Source organism: Podarcis bocagei (assembly GCF_964188305.1).
Source record: "Podarcis bocagei genome assembly, chromosome: 10".
Taxonomy (NCBI): Eukaryota; Metazoa; Chordata; class Lepidosauria; order Squamata; family Lacertidae; genus Podarcis; species Podarcis bocagei.
Window position 1 is genome coordinate 76,152,421 of NC_138135.1, and position 19,928 is coordinate 76,172,348.

Here is a 19,928-nt window from a genome sequence, read left to right on the forward strand (position 1 = left end):
TGGGGGACCCAGGGAAGCTTTCCCACGTCCATCCTGGCGAGAGGGGGGGAGGTGATAGACCCGTCCTGGAAGAGGACCACAGAATATCCTGTGCAGCTGTTCAGATTAGTATGTGCACAGTTACCTGAGAAAGGAAAGGTGTGCCTAGGAACAGCCCACGCAGCCTAAAACCCGCCACCTCCTTCCCACATGCCCCTCCTGCTTTAGACACTGCTCCTTAGCCTGGTGCGGCAGGATAAATGCAGGGCATCCAGAGCAGCAGTCCTTGGCATGTGGGCGCAGGGTGGAAGTTGTGCTTTGTGCAGTGGAGGCTGATTCGTTTGGGGGAATGGGGGTATTGTCCCACCAACCCAAATCTGTCCTCTGTGCACATTGTCCCTGGAGTGGCTTTGCCTCTCTGCCTCCTTAGCCGCAGTGTTGCCTTTGTAGGACTCAACAGGGACGAGGATGAGGACAAAGCCAGAATTAGTGGGCTCTGCCTCTTGTTGGCTCCGTCTCCACCTACACTTGGCCTCCTGGCCTTCTGCTCTACCAGCCCCAATTGGCAGCAGCCAGCCCTTGTTTCAGGGAAAGGGGTTTCCAGGAGGGAAAGATCAGAGCTGCTCTTGTTGCTGCAGAATGTTGCCAAGGGGAGAAGAGGGCTGTTATGCCCCAGTGCTGCTTGCAGGCTTCCCATAGATGTCTGGTTGGTCAGCGTGTCTTTGTCCTGTTGCAGCAGACGCTTATCATAGAACTGTAGAGTGGGAAGGGACCCCAGGGGTCATCTAGTCCAACCCCCTGCAATGCAGGAATATCAACTAAAGCATCCATGACAGACAGCCATCCAACCTCCGCTTAGAAACCTCCAATGACGGAGAGTCCACCCCCTTCCAATGGAGTCCTTTCCATTGTCAAACAGCTCTTACACTCTTACACTTTCCTGGAAGAAAGTCCCATAGAAGTCAATGGGGCTGTTTTTTAAGTAGACACACATAGGATTGTGCAGTGAAACACTTAGTATAGGTTCTAATGAAATAGTGTTATAGAATAAAATTCAGTTAGGTGGAACTTCATCTGTTCCATGGACACGAGTCAGTTTGAGTGGAGTTTTGTGCCATATTCAACAGGCTTCCTTTAAATTTTCCCACAAGCACAGTGAATTCTCCATGCTCGAAGGTCTTTTCATATAGGAAGCATTAGGTGAGAAGGAAGTTGTCGGGATGTTATAGCCGCATTTCTAAATAACATTTTTCATAAAAATAATAAAGTTTCCAGCTATCCGTTGAAATTGCTCCTCTTCAGTTTGGTTTGAATATTCTTCTCTCCAACTCTACAAAGGATTTCCATTGACATCACATTTCCTCCCCAAAGGAAATGAATGACATGTGAAATAAGCTTGAAAAAAATACTAAATATAAAATATGTGCCTGTCTCTCTGCAGTGGGAAGCTGGTCTGCTTTGCGTTCCCGGTGACCCGATCTAAGAACAGCAGTGCTATAGCATGTTTTTCTTCCCAAGAAAATTGTTGACCTGGGTTGTTAATGTCTCTTTGCTCCAGAGTTAGTATAGATGAGTTTTAATGGTTGGAACAGGGGTTGCCAACAGAGCAGCTGTGGGTGTAATGCCACCTTCAAGGTCTCTCAAAGGCCTCCCATGAAGCCTCTGAACTCCCTCCTCCTTCTCACAGACACTCAGCTCGAGTCATGAGGTGGTGAGAGCAGTTACATTTTTCCCTCCTGAAAAGAACTTGGCGCTATGGCAGGAAAACTGAATAAGGACACTCTTTCCCACACCCTCTTTGAGCTCTGTGTGCATTTCAAGGCTCATGTTAATTCTGCTGAACTGGACTTTCATCCAGATCCCTTAGAAAAGTCAAAATGTGTGTTTGCATGGGTGATTTCTTTTTTTCTGCCTCTCTGGGATGTGTGTGTGGAACTGATCTAGGGAAGAGGGCAAGAAGTAACCAGAGAGGATTTGCTGCCCCCGGCCCTCACCTAAAACTCAAAATGTGCTCCTGGGTCTAGAAACGTTGGCAGCTCTGTGGGAGCAGCCAGAGAGGTGGTGGTGGTTGGCGTCCATCTGTCTTGAGTGTGCCTCTGGGCCAGAAGTCTAACTGCTGGGTTGGCAGCACTGAAGTGGTCTCTCTGGGGCGCAAGCCTGGGCAGGGTGTCCGGGGGTCCTGGGCTGCCCAAATGACAAGACCTCCCTCTCAGCCTGGCTGATGTGGCCCAAAGGAAAGCAGAGCAAGACATTTGGCACCAGCTGGGCTGCAGGAGTTGCCAAAAAGAGGCACGCAAGGCGCCATACAACCACCTTAGGGACTCCACTCTGGATTTGTGTAGGGTTCGCGCCTTAACCTTTTTTCCTCCCAGACATCCTGCAAGGCAGTGAAGCTTTAAGATAAGAGTTTTCCTCCTCCTAGGTGGGCTCCCTTCCTAGGTTATAATAATAATAATTTATTATTTGTACTCAACCTGTACTCATCTGGCTGGGTCTCCCCAGCCACTCTGGGCGGCTTCCAACAAAGATTAAAAATACATTAAAATGTCACACATTAAAAACTTCCCTGAACAGGGCTGCCTTCAGATGTCTTCTAAATGTCAGGTAGTTGTTGTTCTCTTTGACATCTGAAGAGTTAAGAGCACAAGCTCTGTATAGCCCACAAAGCTGAATAATGATTCACACTGAAGGGATTTGCAGCAACTGCACACTTGAGTTTTCAAGGGAGCCATGTGGAAGCAATTTACACTGTTGTTTTTATTTTGCTTAAGTATGGAAGAGATCAGTGTGGTGGTGGTGGGGTGGAGCTAGAAATATTTTTATTCAGAGCAGGATGAGAATGTGGCTACAAAGACAGGCAGTTTCCTAATTTTCAGATGTATACTAATTAATGTTGCTTCCAGACTGTTGCTAGTTTGTGAGAGGAATTCAGTCACATGCTAGGAAATGCAAGTTGCACAATTAAAGTTGTTCCTGAGATCTTTCAGAACTAAACTCACTTTCAAACCCAATAACATTTTTTGTGGTAAGTGAAGAGAGGGGGGAATTCACTAGGAAGTGTGTAATAACAATTGCTTGATGAGACATCATACAATCTTGCAAACAAATAAAGAGGAGCGTTCACTAATCAATAAACAGTGAATGTTGCATAACCAGCCCACAAACTGTGTGCCAGCAAATAAGGCTGGATGCTCAATAAACAGGTCATCTGTAAGCAACTGTAGTGTAACTTGCCGTGCTATCCGATACATATCTGCACAAAATTGAACACTCATGGGGGCCCCTTTGCAACCAGCGACAAGGTCTGGGTAACCAGGGTTATCTTCTTCAAGGGGTTGTTCCATGACAAATCACCACACCTTTACAACATCTGTGCTACTGACTTTCAAACTTTAGGAGTGTTGAAATATATGCAATAATAATAATAATCAAACTGAGTCATGTGACTCAGATGGGGTCTACTAGCTGATTCTACTCTGTGGAAGCCCTTTAGGAAGTCTCACAAATCTCTCTCTTGTTTCTTCACCACTGGCATCTTCTGTAGCAATTTCAAAGGCTAATGGCTCAGCTTGTCTTTCTTTCTGCTGCATTTATGAGTCACTCCATAACTGTGGGGTTCTCTGTGAAACATACAGTGTACAAAAGTAAAAATAATAAAAGGTAAAAGCAGATCAATTAATCAATCAAATATAAGAATTACAAGTTCAGACTAGTTCCGTGAGATTATTGAAGTAGTTTTCATTACTTTTAAGTAAGCCTGTAACAAATAAAATGACAGATATTTAAGAGGACACTACCCCTCATTTTACCGTGAAAACATACCACAGTTCGTTCCTTCCCCACTGCTGTTTCTGATTGTTTCTGAAATTAGTAAAAAGTGTATTTCAGGTTTTTAGGGACTTCCGGAGGCGGCGCGAAACAGCAATGGCGGTCCTCTTCGGGCTCTGAAGAGGGGCTCCGCAGAAAAGGGTCGTGCGCTGTGGCACAGCGACGACCCACCAAGAAAAACCACGGGCAGAGCGAGCCCTGAAAGTGTATTTCAGGTTTTTAAAACATTAATGATTGATTCATTTTTCAAATCCACTCTTCCTTATTGGTAACAGTCTTTAAAAGCTTCACATTAAAAAAAAAACTGAATTACTTTAAATTTTGAAGGCAGGTACAATTTACTCCACTGAAGTTCTAGTGTGCTCCTGGTTTTTAACTATTCTGTTTCTTGTTGTCCAACCATTCTGTTAATTCACTGTTTTCTTCTTTCTCTTCCAACTCCCTTTCCTTGTTACCCGTGGGTGGATGCAACGTAGCAGGAAAAGCAAGATGGAAAGCAAGTGGAATCACAAATGGATTCAGATTTGACGGCATCTGACAATGGGCTCTTAATAGGTAAGGTGCATTAAGTAGCCTTTACTATTCTTTTCCTGACAACCATACAAAGCAACAGCCTGTCTTCCCTGTGTAAGTGCTACTCTCAGGGTCCCTTAAGACAGTACTTGTTTCCTGTAAGAGTTGTGAACAACTGCCTGAGCCGTCGGCTAATAGAAGCTAGATTGTTTCATGAGACAAATATTGGGCTGGTTCAAATGTAAAACTAAATCCCCCTTTAGTGTTACAAGAATGAGCCAAGGAGTCCCTTCTTCTCTCCCCCATGTGCTCAGTGTGGCTATAAAAAGAATTTAGGAAGCTTTTGCTTCTGGTTTATATTATCTGTAGCTCGTTGTCTTGTTTAAACCTGACAAACTGTGCTTAATCTTAACTGTGGTTGCTTGAAACAAACCAATTTCAAACCATAGCTTAAGAAGTTGGCTTGTTTCAACAAACCATGGTTAAGATTAACTGCAGTTTAGGGACGCAGGTGGCACTGTGGATTAAACTACAGAGCCTAGGACTTGCTGATCAGAAGGTTGGCGGTTCGAATCCCCGCGACGGGGTGAGCTCCCATTTCTTGGTCCCAGCTCCTGCCTTGGCAGGGGGTTGGACTCGATGGCCCTTGTGGTCTCTTCCAACTCTATGATTCTATGATTCTATGATTCTATGATCTAGCAGTTCAAAAGCACATCAAAGTGCAAGTAGATAAATAGGTACCGTTCCGACGGGAAGGTAAACGGTGTTTCTGTGCGCTGCTCTGGTTCGCCAGAAGCAGCTTAGTCATGCTAGCCGCATGACCCAGAAGCTGTACACCGGCTCCCTCGGCCAATAAAGCGAGATGAGTGCCCCAACCCCAGAGTCGGTCACGACTGGACCTAATGGTCAGGGGTCCCTTTACCTTTAGTGTCTGGACATGCATGCTGAACAGTGGTTAATAAAAAATGGAATTGAAAACTTCTGGCAGCACGTCTCTTAGTGACTTTTAGCAGAATGTATAGACTTGCCTTTGTTGGAAAGTTTTGTATTTGAGTCAGTGTTGGGCAATAGGAAAATTCCGCCTCTGGTGACTGAACTGCGATGGCTCCTGAAAACAGACAAGTCATCACTAGATGCTGCAGTCCACAAGGGATTCATATGTATGTATCAACAGGTCCCTCAGAGTATGTTTCCTTGAAGTCAAAGAGGCCAACTTCCGAGGAAAGACTTTAGAATCCTTATGGAGGGTTGCTGGTTCCTCGTGGATTGGCTCGGGATCTGGGTGCATGGTAAATCAATTTGAAGTTCCAGACTTGTTAATGCCCCCAATAAAGCACATTTTGTCATAATAAAATGATCATATGAACTAGCCACAATTTGGTTCTCAGTGTTTAGAAGTCTTTGTGCTTCAGGCTGAATGAAATCTGCCCCAAGGCTATTTTTAGAGGATGCCTGGTGTCCCTGGCTATATTGAGCCAGATCACAGAAGGGCAAATGCCAGGCAGTGGTAGTTGCCTTAAGAGCTGATTAAGTAATGCACATTTTGAGACAGAGAGGAAGAGAATGCTTTTTGTGGTAAGTGTAGCCAAGAGATTTGCACTGTCTTCTAACATTTACCTGAGAAATGGATTTTGGACGCCGTGCAAAATGGAACTGCACTTGCCAAATGCCTCCGGAATCATGGGAATGTGTCGTCATGTAGCTGTGTTGGTTGTTGATCAGCTTTGTAGGCCTACAATCATTTTTAAACTTTTGCCATCAGGCCCGTTGAAAGTGGCAGCCATTGCCCCTTTCCCTTAGGTGAGGCGTGTTGTTTGCTCCTGTCATGAGTCCCATGGAGACGTCATGGTCAGATCCTGAAGACGACTGGAAGGAGCTTTGGGGGTTGGAGCTGCATGACCCCAGAGAGGGTCCTAGCAAGATTGGTGTGGTGAAATTGGGACCCCAATAAGTGTGTGAGCCCAAGAAGGGGGCCAGCAGGCTGGGCTAGGGAGTGGAGAAGTGGATTACACTGTCAGTTGGTAAATGGAGATTTAACATTAGAAACTCTTCTCTGATCCAGTGTATTGATGAAGTTTGTCAACATATTTCATTAAATTTAAAATTTGTTAAATTCGTTTCCCCTACACAACCTAACCCAAACCCTAAAATGTTGGAGCTCTGGGTGCTGCTTGCTCTGTGGGTAAAGAAAGACGGTGCTTGTCAAACAAGAAATGTCTGGTGGCTACTGCTGGCAGCACCGAGAAGGAAATAGTCTTGGGTTCCAACCTATCTTTGTTTAGCAATTGCTAACCACTGCACTTACTTTATTGATGGCTTTCATCCTGACATTTCAGTGCTCTACCCACTGCAGCCCAACCTGGGGTGGTGTGTGGGAGAAGACTATGCACAGCTAGTCAGATTCCTACATTAAATTTCTGCAGATTTTTAGATTATAATGTGACTCTGAAACTCCTTTTTAATTAAAGTGGCCTGGCAAGTCTTTGGAAATTTCAAGTATGACTCAAAATCTTATCCTTCTTTGCTGGAGAGAACATCCTGTAACTGATTAATGAAGTGTAAGGCAGGCAATAAAAGCTTTGTAGCTCTGATAATGATTTATAATCTGGGGCATAAGTACAGTGAGGTCATGTCCCCCAGAAAATAATTGATTTTTTTATTTGATCTGCATAGTCACTGAAATATCTTTCATATGTGTGCCTCCTCTCACTTCTTCATTACCATTTGCTAATTTTATTTTTGTATGTCTAATGCAATCCTAGAGAATAGGATACAGTGGTTGACTTTTCACACCCTGTGGCTGTTGAACATTTATTAAACCATGGCGTGTAGTGTTATATCCTCCAGCTGGGCAGGATCCACGGATAACCAGAATCTGAACAAACCACAGTTTAGTAACCTGGGGGGGGGGGCTGTCATGCTGCCCTAAATTTAACTCTGCACCGAGAGTTTGATACCCATCGGCTCCCCTCAGGCAGTCGAAGTCGTTCCCCTTGCGCAGCCGCTGTCTCATGCTGACAGCGTCTAGGAGCCACAGGTGAGACTGAGTGCAGGATGGGGACTCAAGGTGGACGAACTACCCCAGAAGGAACATGTTGTGTCCCCCAACAATAATACACCCATATTAATAAATTAATAAATATTAATAAATAATTATTGTATTAAAATACAATATACAGTATTCAAAAACCACAACAAACAAAAACTCAACAGAGATACCATAAAAGCCCTAACTTAAAACACAATTTAAAAGTCTGAGGGACAAAAAATGTTTTCACTGGGTGCCCAAAAGGGCCTTTTCCCATGGCTGTTCACCAGGAACTCATCTGCAGAAGCCAAGTGCCTCTGATCCAGAAGCCATGGACAGTCTTATCCTCTACCGATTTGCCTCAACTCCTTTTATAGCCTGCTGAGTTGGTGGCCAACCCCACATTGCACAGCAGCAAATTTAATAGTTTAACTTTCCACTGTACATTTCTTTTTAAAAATAGCCTTGACGTGCCTGGGGGTTGAGTTCTCCTTGTGTTCTCTCAGTGAGAACCAGGCCACCTGAGCTCTGAATGCCAGTTGGTGGGCAGAGGTCCGGGGAAATAGCTCAGGGGAAAGGCTCAGGGAAACCCTCTTGCCATGCCGTAGTCCTCCTCTTTTAAAAGAAATATAAAAGGGAGAGGAGAACCGGCCACAAACCTCCTGGACCTGGCCTTGTTTGGCCATTGGCTCTGGTAAACAGCAACAAGCTCCAAGTGCATCGCTGCTCCGGAACGAAGCAGGAAGGGCAAATGCCGGCCTGCTCTTTGCCCCGCCAGAGGGAAAGGTCCAGTCTCTTGATCAAGGAGGGAACTGTAACGGAGCGGCTGTCCCACTTTCCAGCCATAACTTCAGAGGTGCATTTTAAACCCCAGAGCACTGTAACCCTCAGGATCTGGAGCGGTTAAATACTTTGGATCCTTGCATTTGTTTTCAAGCCCTCTGAATGCAAGTCAAATAAAACCACAATCAAATAGAAATAATGGTATTTATACAGCACTTTTCCCTAAGTGCTTCATACGCATTATTATCCCACAACAATGCGCTCCTGTACAAAGCTGCCCGTTTGTTAAGGTCATCTTCTTATGCCGTCTCTCCTCCATCAGACAGTGTATGTGTTTGTGCTTGAGGTGGGGAAAGCACTTTTTCTGTCTGTACAATGCCAGGAGCATTAAATAGCAGAAACAAAGACTCTTTGAACCTGGGTTAGTGCAAGTAGAAATGATAGACTGAACTCTTGTTACTTTTAATTAACCTTTAATGCAACCAGCCTCTGTATGTATTCTGCAACCACCCTGTTCGTTCTCAGTGAATATGGAAATGGCAGAGGTTGAATGAATACTCCTTCGTATTTGAGTATGTTCCTAATTTAACACCAAGGCCACACACACACACACACACAGAGAGAGAGAGAGAGAGAGAGAGAGAGAGAGAGAGAGAGAGAGATCACAGTGAAACTCCAATCACAGTCAAGACCTGGAATCCAGTATGTGAAATAAATCAAGTTGTGAGACGGCAGGTGTGAGCTGGGAGTCTGAAGTACCAGGAGATGGTAGCACCTCAGGCCAGGCCAGGCCGTCCCTGAGCCAACAATGGTTTGGGCTGCAGAGTCAGGCCAGTTTATAGGATCAGATGGAAAGCTCTTTGCTCATGTCTCCGACCCCTGCAGAGCTGTTGGGGGCAATTTAAGTCTGTGGCTTCACTGACACCAAATCACACAGCAGGCACACAGCTGCTCCCTTTGGCAAGCTCACATCATTCTGCAGAGATCAAGCGGCCGGAATCTGCTGTTTTGAGACCCCTGCGCTTTGGAATGGTTTCCTGATGGAAATGATTCTCTCCCCTCCCAAGTTGTTCAGAAGCCCTTAATGCTCCGTTTCTCTCTTTCGCACGCCACACGGCCTGTTGTGTTTCACTGTGCCCTTAACACGCTGGTTACACTTCTGGGCCCAGCAGACATTGGCCTTTTGCTCTGTGATAGAAAGAAAGAAAGAAAGAAAGAAAGAAAGAAAGAAAGAAAGAAAGAGAAAGAAGGATAAGCAACCCTACATCCCATCTTGAGCACATGAATCCTGTTTCTCTCCGTCCCTTGTGGGCATATTGCCATGTGCAGGACTTCATTCAGGCAGGCTCCCCCCTCGCCTCCCCTTGCCCCTTCCTCAAACTGTTTCTAATTAGTAGGAACTAGTCTGTGGGAGCCTGTCTCAGATATTATTCCACAATGTTTTTACTTCTCTGTTTCACTAATATTTAGCCTTCTGTTTTCTTCTCTTCCCACGTGTCCCCAAAACCCTAGCACCTTTGTTGCAAAGCTGGAGTTGCTACAGCCCTCTGGGTGACCCACCTCCTCCTCCTCCACCTCCTGCTGCTGCAGATGTACAAACTGCCTCCGCCTCCACCCTTTCCCCCTCTTTCCCCCTCCATTTCAGCACATTCCCATGATCCGAGACCCTCCCAAATTCCCAAACCTGAGTGCTACATCCTGTTTCCTGCAATTGGAACCACATCAGTAGATTTACAGTGTAGCTATTTTTAGGTGTTTGCTTATGATACGTGTGGTCTGTGAGGCACCTATATCCCAGATCACGACCCGTTCATAGAGACCTTTGTCCATGTGCATGCATACTGCGGTCACGATGAGGCATTATTGGTGTGCAGTGGGCTGCTGCCAAAACAGCCATCACCACACTGGTTGTCTATTCACTCCAGTTGGAAGAAGCACCACCACAGTACTGGGCATGGCTACCGATTGCAACAGAGCACAGCCTGTTTCACAGTGGTGTTTCCCAACATGTGTGCAGACATATGCATATGCTAAGGAGTGGCTTGTTGGCATCCATGTGCCTCGGGAGACAGTGGAGGAGTGTGCCTTTGGGGGTGAAGTCATAGTGCTTGCTGTGGCTGGAGAGACCCACAGGGGACAGACATGTTTTGCTGCAGGCGGGGCAGATGAAGGCGTCCGGTTGTGCTGCTGCAGAGGCACCCGGGCCTTTCTCCTCTCAGCGCTCCTCCCGGCAGTAACTCTTCCTCTGGTCACTGCTATGGATGCACAACCTGTCTGTCTGTCTCCAGGCGCTATGCTTGTCTGAAAGGGATTCTCACACGGTAGGCTTGATGTCGCCGGCCTTCATAAGCAGTGGCTGCAGATATTTGCAGGGTGAACTGGGCCAAATGTTTGGATCACTCTGCACCAGTTTTATTCCAGGCCTTATTCCATCCCCTTTTTTTGCATGTCCAAAAATAGACAGTAGAGCAAAAACATCTTTTCAGATGCGCTGTAGTTTGCCAGCAAACTTGTGTTTTGTGGCTGTTTCTCAGATCAACATTCTTGGACTTTCAAAAAATTCCTCATCCAGGGCTTCTGAGTCAACTCAGCAGTTCTGGGATAAGAGGACAGGTTTTCTTAAGGATCAGTCATGGGTTAAAGAGGAAGCAGAGAGCAGGAATAAAGGGACAGTTTTCACAATACAGGGAAATCAGTGGGTTCCCCCAAGGATCTGAACTGGGATTAGCAATGGGCGCATCTGACAGTTTCTTTCTCAGTTTCTAATTTTTCTAATCTTAAGGTCAATTCTCCACATTTCTGCGATTCTGTGATTTTTTTTTAAGTCTTCATGAAAATTCAACAGCATTTAAATGCTAATTTCACCTAATACACACATTTTTAATGCAATTTTTCCTAAGATAACACATTTTTGCAATGTGATTTCCCCTAATATATGCATTTTTAGGTGTACTTTAGTATATGCATTTTTGTGCATATTACTGGGTTGGGGAGCTATATTGCCAAAATTAAGAGAAATGTGAATATAAAAAGAATGGCTGTGTTTTGGTTTGCACACTGATTCAGAAAGAATGAATTGGTTAAGTTTACCTTTGAAAACAAACTGAACCAAATTTCTTCTTGATCCCAAATTGAAACTGGGGAAGGGGTCCAGAAGGATCTCTCCAACAAAATTTCAAACAAAATGGCTAGTCGGTGTACAGTGATGCACATTGAGACCTCCCCACTCATACAGGGTGTTTGCACATAACAGTACATTCGGGACTCAGTGCTGCTCATGCATGCAAATTTTCTGCACAACACCATCAATAAAATGCTGTCTCGTTTTATTTTCCCATTTAATCCAGTTTTACTGGAAAATTTACTGGAAAATTCTATAGATTATAAAACAACAGAATCTATTTTTCTATAGATTAAAAAATATTCACAGCAGAAATGGTGAATTTGAATTGGTTGTGTGTGATATTTTGATGAGTATGATGGTGACATGAAAAAAATGCAGATAAGAGAAACACGAGTCCACAATAAACCGCTGTGTGGAAGTAGGGTCTGAATTATCAGTGGCTCCTATGGACACAGCAACTTGGGTCTGAATCCGGAAACAGATTGGGGCCCAGGCAGGTAGCTCAGCAGCCATCATGGGGTGTCAGCAGTCACCCCCAAGCTCTTGGCGTAAACGCGCGTGGATGAGGGCCCTCTGTGTCCTTGGCTGCGGGTCTTCTTCCTCTGCTCTAGGCACTGTGAAGCCCTTTAAAGGTTTCTTGCAGCCTGCCCTCTTTACAACAAAGCAGAAACATTTTCTGAGGCAAAACATTAAAAACAAACGCCTTATCGTGTGCACATGGTACACAAATATTTTCAACTCCAAGTTTTTATATATATATAATATTTAGTGCTATTTTTCTAGAAAAAGATGTGCTGGAACCTCTTTTTTCTGGAACCCTTGTTCTCTTAGAATGCCAATGGCACCCACTTGAGAGGTGCCAGAACTGAGTTCCAGTGAGTTCTGGCTGAAAAACGCCCTGTATATATTTAGTATTATAACCCCCCTTAAAGCATAGCTGTCAACCTTCCCCTTTTTTGTGGGAAATTCGCTTATTCCAGTGCCATTTCCTGCTGCTTCCTGCTGCTATCCCGGATTGTTAGATATCCCGTAGACTGTCCCTGGGACAGGGGAGGCTGCTGATCCCTTATTTTCAAATCCGAAAGTTGACAGCTATGCCTTAAAGGAGCATTTTGCCAAGAACGTGTAAACAAGGGTATGACTTGAGTGTTTTTCAAATCTTTTCCTTTTGGGGAAGCTCACAGTGAGTTGTGGTCCAAAGAGCTCCCCTCCACATGGCTGCCACAGTTGCAGGGGATTCTGGGGCATATTTTAGGGGGTCTTCTCAGTTTGTGGGGGATGTAGCTGCCTGGCTTCTGGGCTAACTTACCCTGCTTAAACAAAAACACACCCAGCAATCTCCTGTGCTGCACACCACAGGGGGAAAAGAGGCGTGATATTGTGAGCAGGCTGCTTTTCAGTGGAGTTTGACAATTAGTTATCTCCCTGTTGAGAAACACCTGAGTCGCACCTGGGCTGTCAAACACGGTTTGAAAATCAGTGTATTAGGTTACCATAGAGGCATTTTAACTTGAGTTTGAGTTTCATCACAATACCGCCACAAGTGGGCTTCTTTTGTAAGCTGTATTAATTTATGGCTAGTCCCAGCCCCCCACCCCGGCCATTATGCGGGGCCTGCACAGAGCAAATGATTTCAGTGACCACAGGCCGTCCAGGAAACGCAAGCAGGAAGCTTTTTGTTTCCATTTCTCTTTGTGATTAACTGAGGTTTATATATTACTCTCATGAAAGCAAAGTTTTCCACTGTGGCCAAAAGGCTGCTCTCTCCAGAGCTTTTCATAGCCCTGTGCCTGACTTTCATCATTAAAGAAGGCAAGCATAGACATTGTTGACTGTTACTTCATTTGTAAAAAAAGCCATAAGTTAGAAAGAACAGATTGGCCATTGCAGACAAATCTCTTAGGCCATGGCCTGTTAACCTATTTGAAAAATCTGACCCTGGTCAAAATCGCCTAAATGTCTGGTGACTGGAGAGGGGAATAAGTACAGGGTCATGCAAAGATATTCTTGACTGTTCCACACCTTTTTCAAGGACTATACAGATGGAGCTCACAGGCCACCAGTGATTGGGGACCATCGTTTGAGGATTTCTTTCTTCTAATTCTTTTGTGGGGAATGAACCCCGGGCGACAGAAGCATGCTCCAATGTGGAGAGCAGAGCTTGGATGGCTGAGTCCATTGCAAGTCACTCTCTCTGTGTCTACCCGCCTCACAGGGTTGCTGGGAGAGAGAGCACAGGATGTGCCCCTGAGAGGAAAGAATATAAATGGGATAAACATAGCAGAATTCAGAGGAAAGGTTCACCAAACTAAAACGGACCTAAAATGTCTGCCAAGGTTTGCCATGTATATTGCTGCAAACCCTCATGAATACTTCCAAGTTAGACATTTACATTGATGTCTGTAATATCTCACCATTTCAGCACATCATGCAATTAAATTCTCATAAAACTTTGTGCTAATGGCAGTGTGGTTTGTTTGTTGGTTTTTTTGCCAGAGGCAATTAACTCTCTCAGAAGACACAAACTCCCTTTGCATTTCTTGCTAATGGAAATGGATTTAAGAAGCTTAACTATGCTTCAGAAAACTGCTAGTACTCAGTGTACATGGTTGAAAGAATCATGTATGATGATGTTGTTGATGCTGGTGATGATTAGAGTATGTAAAATGTTTTATTTGTTTCTAGTTGATGTTATCTGGTCATAAACAGAATGGATGGATTGTTCTGTTTCTGGTCCATGTCAGTTTTGCATTTGTTCATAAGTCAATTCCATCCCATTTCTGCTTCAGTCTGCAGTTTATTTTTATTGCACATCGTCTTTGAATGTATCACACATTTTGGTATGCATTTTACCCTAAAATACACATTTTTCCTTTGCTTTTTGAGCTGAGAACCAAAAACAGTAACAGAGTTCGATTCCACAAATTGGCATGGGAGCGTAAGAAGGGTCTGCTGGATGAGACCCCTGGCCCACTTTGTCTGCCTTGCTGTTCTCACAGTGGCCAGCCATAGTCCTGTGGGAAGCCAGTCAAGGGCAAGAGCGCCATCCCCTCCTGTGGTCTCCAGCAGCTCAAACTGAAGTGTGAGTTTGCTTACAAAATGTGAACCCAACAAAATCCTTGAGCATTCCTACAAAGAGCTGCAAATGGAAATGAGGCTGTAAGAATGCCTTGAAATCCCATTAGTGTTGCTGACTTCCTTGGTGCTATAGTGGAAGGCTTTAGAAAACGAACTTGTTCACCCTCTTTTTCAGTGACCGAGTAATCAGCCGGTCCAATGCACTCTCTCTGTCAAATCATATACTTTCATCTCTTCTTGACATCCAATATTCTCTATAAATTCCCATGCAGTGAAAGTGCAGTGATGTCAAAGAGGCTATCACTTTCTACCACCCATGATGCACCCTGCCCTTATAAATCAAACACATTTGTTATAATTTTTATACCATGTCAAGCAACTTTTATTTCTTCCTGTTGGAAAGTATGCTCTTTTTTTTATCTCACCCTTGGAAGTTATGAATCAGAGAAATCTACCTAAGTGCATTTCCTTCCATTGACATCACTGTTATTGACGTACAGTATTTTCTGAATGCTCAGTTCTTGGCAGCAGGAACTGTTAGTTATGTTCAGCACTAATGTAAGCACAGAAAAAAAGATTCCTGCCACGACACAGTAAGATTACATTAATTGGAATGGTAATGATGTATTGTTCTGCTGGACAACACATGCAGTCTTGGTCTTACTCCTGAGCATTCATGTTTACCATACTTAGGAGTACTTTATCTTCTTCATGCTCACTGGGGAGGCCATGTTTTCAATTGTAATCTTAGATAATTGCACGAGGCATGCAGGATTAGATCAGGTTTTATAATGAGGGTGTAGCAGCAAAGGAGCTGATGCTTTTAGACTGAAGATACATAATTCACCACAATCCTCAGCTGTGAAATGGGCAGTCGGTAGCTGAGCTACAGATAATTTAAAGGTCTTCTCGAAAGGTGTCTGCCTTTGTAAGGAGCACCAGCTGGGGACACACAAGGGGAGAGAGCGAGACGTCTGGGCAAGAGCATTTGGAATGAAGCTAATATGAAAGGGACACCAGGAATTTGGGATTTCTAACAGATCTATCAACTGAGGAACAAATGAAAAATCCCAGATAAAATAATAATAATAATAATAATTTTCATTAAAATTTGTATACTGTTCTTCACATGACAATTCACACGACACCATAAAAATACAAAATAAAAACACAAAATACATAATAAAAACAAAAACAAAAACAAAGCAAACCAATAACTGCCCCCTGTCACACAAACACATTTAAAAGGACATTGGATGATAATCAGCCCAAGGCCTGCTTTAAGGGAAACATTTTTGCCTGGTGCCTAAAGGTGTCTAATGAAAGCACCAGGCATGCCTCCTCGGGGGGCATCCGACAAACGGGAAGCCACCGCTGAAAAGGCCCGTTCTCGTGATGCTGCCTTCTGGACCTCTCATGGGGGAGGCAAAGAACGGCCTGTGAAATAATGTTCCAGGGTTCCCTTTCAACACCTACAAGTCCAGAGGCGAGAGCTGTGTACACACTAAAGCACATTCCTGTTGGTTTCTGCTTTCCTTCACTGTGCAGCGAAAGGGCTTGTCACGAGACAGGTGTTTACATTCCACAGTCTGTACTGTTGGAGTTTCTCACGGGAAAGGGAGGCTGGATGTGACGTACACTGGTTTCCTGTTTTTCACTGTGTGATTCTCTCCAAGCTGTTGAGGAGAGAGGATGCATTTTCTGCTCCGGCAGAGGCAAGATGTCTTTCTGTAATATATCAGCTTTGAACTGTAAATAAAAGCAATATAGAGTATGCAGCACGTACTCCTCATCCTTCCGCTGGGCACGGGACTCTGCTTTAAATCAACACGTGGTTATGGGCCCAGAAGTCGAATCGGAGTGCCGGCAAAGGATCGGAATGCAGAGGGACAGATCGGAACGGTATCTGCTCTGCGCGTAAAAGTGATTGATGAGGTATGTGCTACTGCTCCGGGCAGCCTGCCAGCTTCTAGTTAATTGCTTTATGGCTGGACTTTGAACTTTTAAAGCCGTTTTGCCGGGAATAGGCAAAAGGCTCCCAGGCTCAAGTTACTATGCTGGGGAAATCGAAAGTAACTTTTAAGTGCGCTTTTGGAATAAAGCAGCTGCAGCAGTGACGCAGCAAGATTTAAAGCAGCATATATGACGCTGAAGGCTAATGCCAGAGTCATGATGGCCCTTCAGGATGCTTGTGGGATTCCTAAGCTCAACAAGAAAAATTATGCCGACTGGGTTCTATATGCAGAGGCAATTCTGCGGAAAGAGGGTTTGTTTGAGGTGATTACAGAAACCCCCCCCAGTTCCAGTTACAGATGCATGGGAAGCTAAGGATTCGAAAGCAAGGGGAACGCTTACATTGATAGTATCCCCAGAAGAGCTCTGTCTATTGCGTGATAAGACCTCAGCCAGAGAAATTTGGGACGCTTTGAGAGAGGCTCACTTAAGGACAGAAGCTGGATCTACCATGTTTTACTTTAACAAGCTGCATAATATGGCTCTTGCTGAAGGTGGAGATGTGCGTTTACATCTGATGGAGATGCAAAATCTGAGACATGAGCTGCAACAGAGAGGCCTCAACTTTCCAGAGGCTGTGTATTCTTTCATGATACTACAATCTTTGGGTTCAGGTTGGGAGTCTGTTGCAACCCAGATTGCTGTGCAACCAACCGCTCAGCTGACAGTGGACTATGTAACTGCCGTGATATTAAATGAAGCAGATCGCCGGGGTGCTAGCTGCATGGGCAAGGGGGAGTCTTCACAGACGTCATCCCATAGTGCAGTGGAACCACCAGATGGCGCCAAAGCTTTGAAGGCAGTGAAATGCTACTCGTGTGGACGTCTAGGCCATATGAAGAGGGAATGCAGATATCCCAGGGCCAAGACAGAGCAGCGCAACGAAAGCTCATTGCGTGGAAAAGGCCGAGGCCAAGGCAAAGGTCCGGTGTCTAGGACAACGCAGCACAAGGCTATGGTTTCACGCTTCACTCCAAAGGTTGCAGAGGTCCAGAAGACGTCTAGATCTTTCTTCGTTGTTGATTCAGCAGCAACTCACCACATGTGCAACGATAAGAGACTGTTTGTGTCTTTTACACCGCAGGAAGGTGCGATTCACCAGGCGGATGACCACACTATTCCCAGTAAAGGCTACGGAACTGTTGTTCTTCACAGTTTGGACTTATCGATACAGAATGTGCTTTACGTGCCAGACGCCAAACATAATCTGCTCAGCGTTGGACAGCTGAATGAGCGGAACATTGACGTGTCCTTCAAGAACAAGAAGTGCATCATCACAAAGAAAAATGATTATGTATTGCATGCTGAATATGTTGATCGTTTGTTTGTCTTGTATTATGATGATGTTGAAAAGGATGTGTCAGGGAACTGCCATCGGAGCATCAGGTGGTGGAGGGGCTCAGGGAGGAAGAAAGAGACTCAACAGCTGAAGCAGGAACCAGCAGGGGGAGGAGTGGATCTCTGAGGGAATGCGAGCAGGAGGGAGGGCTCAGAGACGCTTCCAGCGAGAACAGTGGGGAGGTATCTGAGTCTCCCATAGGGAGACCCACACCTCGCCGGAAACTGTCACGCCGTGAGTCCAGGAGACGCGTTTCCGTTAAGGAGCTTCTTTGCTGGAAGCGCTTCCGCAGACAGCCACTGTCAGACTCTACGAGTGACTAGAGCAGACATGTTTGAGGAGCTCTGTCACACACAGAGGTTTGTGGAGCCGCACAAACTCTGAGGGAGCACGATTTTACGCACAAGCAGCTAATCATCCCATTACAGCAGTCTGACAGTCTCTGTACGCTGCCTGTGCAGGAGAAAGCATCATGAGCGACCCAGCCGGAACCGGAGGAGCAGGGGTTGGAGCTGGTCCAAGCTTGGAAGAAAGATACCGAGCGTTGGAAGTCCAACTTGCGCTGCAGACGGCGAGGCTTGAGGAGAGAAGGGCTCAGGATGCAGACAAGAAGGGGAGAGCCACTCAATTCCCCAGAAAGGTACCAGGATTGGTGCAGAAGTTTGGGGGGGACCCCAAGGATTACCATGCCTTTAGGACAGAGATGCAATATGCCATTAATGTGCAGTTTGATGAGTTCCCTGATGAGGAATCGCGAGTTGCTTTCGTAATTGGGCATCTTGAGAAAGGGGCGCGGGACTGGGTTCGACCCCTAATGGCAACGCACAATGACGTCCTAAAGGACACGATGAAGTTCTTTCGTGCAATGGATATCATGTTTTCCAGCGATATTGAGGAAGGGGTGGTGCGCAGACAGCTAATGGCTTGCAAGCAGGGAAGCCGATCTGTCCGTGAGTACTGGACTGAGTTTACCATGCTGGTTCACAGATTGGGTTGGGATTTATCGGCGGCACCCATTCAGATGCTATTTGAAGAAGGTCTTTCTTCGGCTGTGAAAGACGAGCTGTCCCGGAGCCCCAGGGCGGTGTCTATGGATCAGCTGACCAAATCTGCGCTGACCATAGGAGCGCGTCAGGAGGCAAGAGCCTTGGAGAGGCGGGAAGGGAGAGGGGAACGTTGGAAGGAGTTCCGCATTCCAGACATTCCTGAGCCAGCTTTCCCGCCGGCAGAGCCGATGGAAATCGGAACAGCGCGCGCGCGCGCATTTTCAAAACCCAGTGAGGGGGCTAAGAAGGAGGGAAAGGGCGCCCGGAAATGCTATCTCTGCCAACAGCCAGGCCACTTTGCCAGAGTCTGCCCCCAGAGGAAGGAATGGCAAGGGATGGTGGGAGCTGTTGAGGGAGGAGAGCAGGGAGAAACAGAGCAGGTAAAAGCCAACGCCTGGTTGCCACAGTCGGGGCACTGCAGCCAGGCCAAAGAGCAGTGAAAGTGCCCGTGCCAGAAGCTCCTCAACCTGCTCTAGTGATTGAAGTGTCGCTAGAGCTGCAAAATGGACACCCCCTAAAAATAAAGGCGCTGTTGGACTCAGGCAGCTCCTGCAATTTTATGAGCAAGGAGTTTGCTGCTGAACACCAGATACAGACGATCCCTTTAAGCAACCCCCTGCAGGTGACCACGATCGATGGCAGGGAGTTGTTGGGAGGAGGAGTCAGCTTGCAGACCGTCCCAATGATAATGAGGGTGGCAAGGCACACAGAACTGATAGCGTTTAATGTGGCCACCTTGGGAGGCGCTCCCATTATTTTGGGAATGAGCTGGCTAGCGCTACATGATCCGCTGGTGGGTTGGCATCAAAGAGTGGTTTCCTTTGGTTCAGCACATTGCTTAGAACACTGCAAAGGGGAAAAGGGTTCAGCAGGGGCCCAAGCCACCCTAGCAGGGACTGAAGTAATGGAGAAGGTGAAGGTACCACCACAGTATGCAGATCTCAGCGACGTGTTCAGCGAGAAGGAAGCTGACCAACTACCCCCGCATAGGCCCTTTGATTGCCAGATCAATTTACTCCCTGGAGCACAGCTTCCTGTGGGCAAGTTGTATGCCATGTCAGACAGAGAAATGCAGGAGTTGCGAGAGTTCATTGACAAGAACCTGAAGAGAGGCTTCATCAGAGAGTCCAAAGCAGCGGGGGGTAGCCCAGTGTTTTTTGTGGATAAAAAGCACACGGACAAGCCGAGACTTGTATG

The 19,928-nt window shown here is 45.8% G+C and overlaps 1 protein-coding gene across 1 annotated transcript in view; it reads left to right on the forward strand.

The window, feature by feature from the left end:
• FAM107B (family with sequence similarity 107 member B) overlaps positions 1-19,928 on the forward strand; it is a 110,633-nt gene that overhangs the window by 27,673 nt on the left and 63,032 nt on the right. The window contains exon 2 of the mRNA XM_081210783.1: positions 4,284-4,362. Coding sequence (XP_081066909.1) covers positions 4,320-4,362 — 43 coding nt within the window. The 5' untranslated portion in view covers positions 4,284-4,319. The remainder of the gene's footprint in view (positions 1-4,283; positions 4,363-19,928) is intronic.